At 44.0% G+C, this 3914-nt stretch overlaps 1 protein-coding gene across 1 annotated transcript; it reads left to right on the forward strand.

Annotated features, from left to right (window-relative positions):
* The first annotated feature begins 425 nt into the window (after window positions 1-425).
* Window positions 426-3422, forward strand: TEX37 (testis expressed 37). The gene is made up of 3 exons (XM_008585748.1): window positions 426-452; window positions 733-825; window positions 3000-3422. Exons 1-3 carry the CDS (start codon window positions 426-428, stop codon window positions 3420-3422), a joined length of 543 nt encoding a protein of 180 aa, XP_008583970.1.
* The last annotated feature ends 492 nt before the right edge of the window (window positions 3423-3914 follow it).

Raw genomic sequence — 3914 nt, forward strand, 5'->3', positions numbered from 1 at the left:
CGCTCCCGCCCGAGGGTTCGGATCCCACATGCGGACCAGTTCCCGCTCACTGGCTGAGTGAGGCGCGGGAGCAACACCGAGGGTTGTGATCCCGTTGCTGGTCCCCGGTCTGGTACAGGGGCAACACTGAGGGTTGCGATCCGTTGCCGGACACGGAAAAAGACAAAAAAAGACAAAAATAAATAAATAAATAAACAGCTCTCATTCCTCCTGAGTCCTGCTCCAGCTCCTTTGTCTCAGGGCCCCTGTCCACCAGCCCATTTATCCCTGGGGTCACCACCAACCCCTGGATGATGGGGTGATATGCAGGAGGGAGCCCAGTGGTCGTGGGAGGAGGTTGATTGACACAGCTGTAGGGATAGTGGCTATTTCCCCACCTGTGGCAGAACAGGGCTAACCAACTTTCTGTGTCTAGGTCCTTGGCCATGGCAGGTGTGGTGTACCCCAGACAGGTGAGTGATGGGTTTCTGTCCCCTGTGACCATCTCAGCATCAGGCAGCCTCAACAAGCAGCTGCAAGAGAGGGCAGACTCCCTGGGGCTCCCTCTGGTCATCATTCTTGAATGACAGAGGGTTCTTTTTTTGTAACAAGCAGAGGAGAACTAAATGTTTACAATATTCTGGGGGTTCAGTTATTTATTCAGCATGCAAACAACCAGAAGCCATCAAATGGCCTTAAGTCAAAGAATGGCAAGCTGAGATCTCTTGTTTTGTATTATCTCTTGCCCTTCAGGCCCCTGTGGATTTAGACATATACCAAAGCTCCTACATGGTCGACTATAAACCCTACGGGAAGCACAAATACTCCAGGGTCACACCGCAAGAGGTAGGAAGGCACTCAAGTCTTATCATCCATTCAATTGTACATTGAAATTACCCTTATTTTATTTTTATTGTGAATGTGGACTTTGGGTCACTTATTCAGAACAACATCCAATGCCAGGAGACCTGACTTAGAGATCTTTTGTGTGTGTGTGTGTGTGTCTGTGTGTACATTTTAAAATGTACATCAAATGTGTCATGAGTACAAAAATTTGTAAGGAATTCATTTACAGTTTAAAGAACACTTATAAAACAAATGCCGGGTTGGCCTGTGGCTCACTCGGGAGAGTGCGGTGCTGACAACACCAAGGCCACGGGTTTGGATCCCTATATAGGGATGGCCGGTTAGCTCACTTGGGAGAGCGTGGTGCTGACGACACCAAGTCAAGGGTTAAGATCCCCTTCCTGGTCATCTTTACAAAAAATAAATACATAAGAAATAAAACAAATGCCAATGTGCCCATTATCAGCCAGCTTAACACACAGCACATTAACAGTTCCTCAGAACCTCCTGTGTAACCTCCAAACTTCCACCCCCCACCCCCAAAAGGAAGCCAATATTCTGGATTTTGGGTTAATCATTCCCTTGTGTGTGTTTTTCTAAAAAATAGTTTTACCCTGTATGTATGTATCCCTTTAAACAAATTATTTAGTTTCGCCCTTTTGAACATTATTATATATTGGATTATACTGTTCGTGCCCTTCCATAACTTTGATTTTTTGCTAAACATTGTGATGTATTCTTCATTTTCTGCTGTGTAGTGTTACATTGCGAGACTATGCCACGATGCATTTGTCCCTTCTCCTATTAGTAGACACCTGGGTTATTTGCTTTTTCCGACTCTGCCTACTCTCAAGTGCTGCGAGGAAGATGAGACACATCCTAACGTGAAAGACTTTATCCATCCCAGGATGGAATTGCTTGTCATAGCGTATTAGGTAAAGTCACTGCTTTCCAAAGTGGTTGCACCAATTTACGTTGTCACTTCTGTCACTCTCAATCTTGCCATTACTTGTTATTGTCAGACTTTTACATTTTTGCCAGTTTGGTGGGTGTGAAATCACGTTTTCCTGTGGTCATAGTTTTCACTTCAAGGGTTTGGATCCCTGTTCCGGCCAGTTGCCAAAAAAAAAAAAAAATTGGTAATAATTTTCATTTCACTATTAATGAGCTTGGGCATCTTTTCGTTTGCTTATGGAGATTTGTTACTCTGTAAAATGTCTGTTCATGTCTTCTGCCCATTTTTATATTGGGTTGCTTGTCTTTTTTTTTATTATTAATTTGTAGGAGTCCTTTAAATACTCTGGGCATCTTTTGTCACTTATATAGCTGGCAAAACTCTCCAGTTTGTGGTGTGTGCCCTCTCTCCTTCAGTGAATGCAAATTCTTATTTTTAATGTAGTCAGATATATCAGTCTTTTTCTTTAGCATTTTTCTCTTTTGAAGTGTAAGAAATCCTTTCCTATTTTGAGGCATTTCCTCTAAAAATAGAAAGATCTACACAAAAAAAGATGGAACAATTTCTGAGATACATTATTTAATGAAAGCAAAGTGCAGAATGGAATATAATACTATGCATCATTTATGTACAAACTGGGGAAGGGAGATATACACATATATGTTTATATGCACATGAAATATTTCTAGAAAGATACAAAAAACATTGATAATGGTGGTTGCCTCTGGAGATGAAAACTGAGGGAGGAATATAGTGGGAAAGGCTTACTTTTCACTATAAACCCATTGGTATTATTTCAGTATGTCCCTCTGTTATATGAGGGTACTTCAAAAAGTTCATGAAAAAATGAATTAAAAGATAATACAAATCCTTCCATGAACTTTTTGAAGACCCCTGTATATATTACCATCCAAAAACTAATTTAAAAAAAATTTTTTTTTTTAAAGATGACCGGTAAGGGGATCTTAACCATTGACTTGGTGTTGTCAGCACCACGCTCACCCAGTGAGCTAATCGACCATCCCTATATGGGATCCGAACCCATGGCTTTGGTGTTATCAGCACCGCACTCTCCCGAGTGAGCCATGGGCCGGCCCCTCTAATTTAAAATTTTAAAAAATAAAGAAAGCTGTGCTCTGCCTTGGATGCTTCCAAGGTGGCTACATCATCGTCTTGTGCCTCTCTCAGCCCTGCATTCATGTGTGATTTGTTTCCACAGCAGGTGAAGCTTGACACCCAACTCCGGGACAAAGAGTTTTACAGGGCCATCCCCAACCCCAACCCCAAGCTAGCGGATGGGTACCGTGCCTTCAAAAGACCCTACATGACTGCCAAAGACCTGGGACTCCCCGGCTTCTTCCCATCCCAGGACCGTGAGGCCACCATGGAGGATGAGTGCAAGTTCACCAGCATCTGCCCTTTCACGTACCCGGCTTCCCATGCTCTGCACCTGGCCTATGGCGATCCGAACCAGGTGCACCAGAGTGCTGACCTGCCGTGTCTCCTGGAGCCCGAGCACCAACCTGCTGTGGAGGAGGGCAAAGGCTACCTTCTACTGCCCGGCTGCCCCTGTCCTCATCACCCTACAGTCAAGCTCCCCATCTTGAACCGGTGGGGGCCCTTGATGCCATTTTACCAGTAGGGAGGGGAGGACACCTTCCCAGGGCAGTTCCGAGGGTGTGTGGAAATCTCATGTCCACTGCTCTCTGTCTTGGAATATAGAGTGGGGGACTGAAAATAAAACTAGAAAGATGTTCCAACAGCACTGGGACTGTCCTTGTTCTACCTTGCTACCTGGCCTGCCCTGGGGCACAGCATTACCACTTCAGAGGGACTGAGGGAGCAAGGAAGGGAGGGAAAATGGATGTGTATGGAAAACTGAAATTTGTTTCATGTTGCATTATAACTGAATCCTGCTGACGATTCTTACTGTTTTAGGCATTTACTTACTAAGTGAGAAAAATCATGTTTCCTATAGTCATCTAGATATTGGGTGTGATGGTAAGACTTGAGGTGCTCTTGGATAACTTTCCCCCTCAATATGCTTGTTTTAGTTTTTTCACACTCCCAACCTTGTACAATCAGTGGTAACAGTTCAGAGGGCATTGTTACATGCTTTTCTTCTTGCTCAGTG

The sequence above is a fragment of the Galeopterus variegatus genome, unplaced genomic scaffold (assembly GCF_000696425.1).
Source record: "Galeopterus variegatus unplaced genomic scaffold, G_variegatus-3.0.2 Scaffold3697, whole genome shotgun sequence".
NCBI classification, from domain to species: Eukaryota; Metazoa; Chordata; class Mammalia; order Dermoptera; family Cynocephalidae; genus Galeopterus; species Galeopterus variegatus.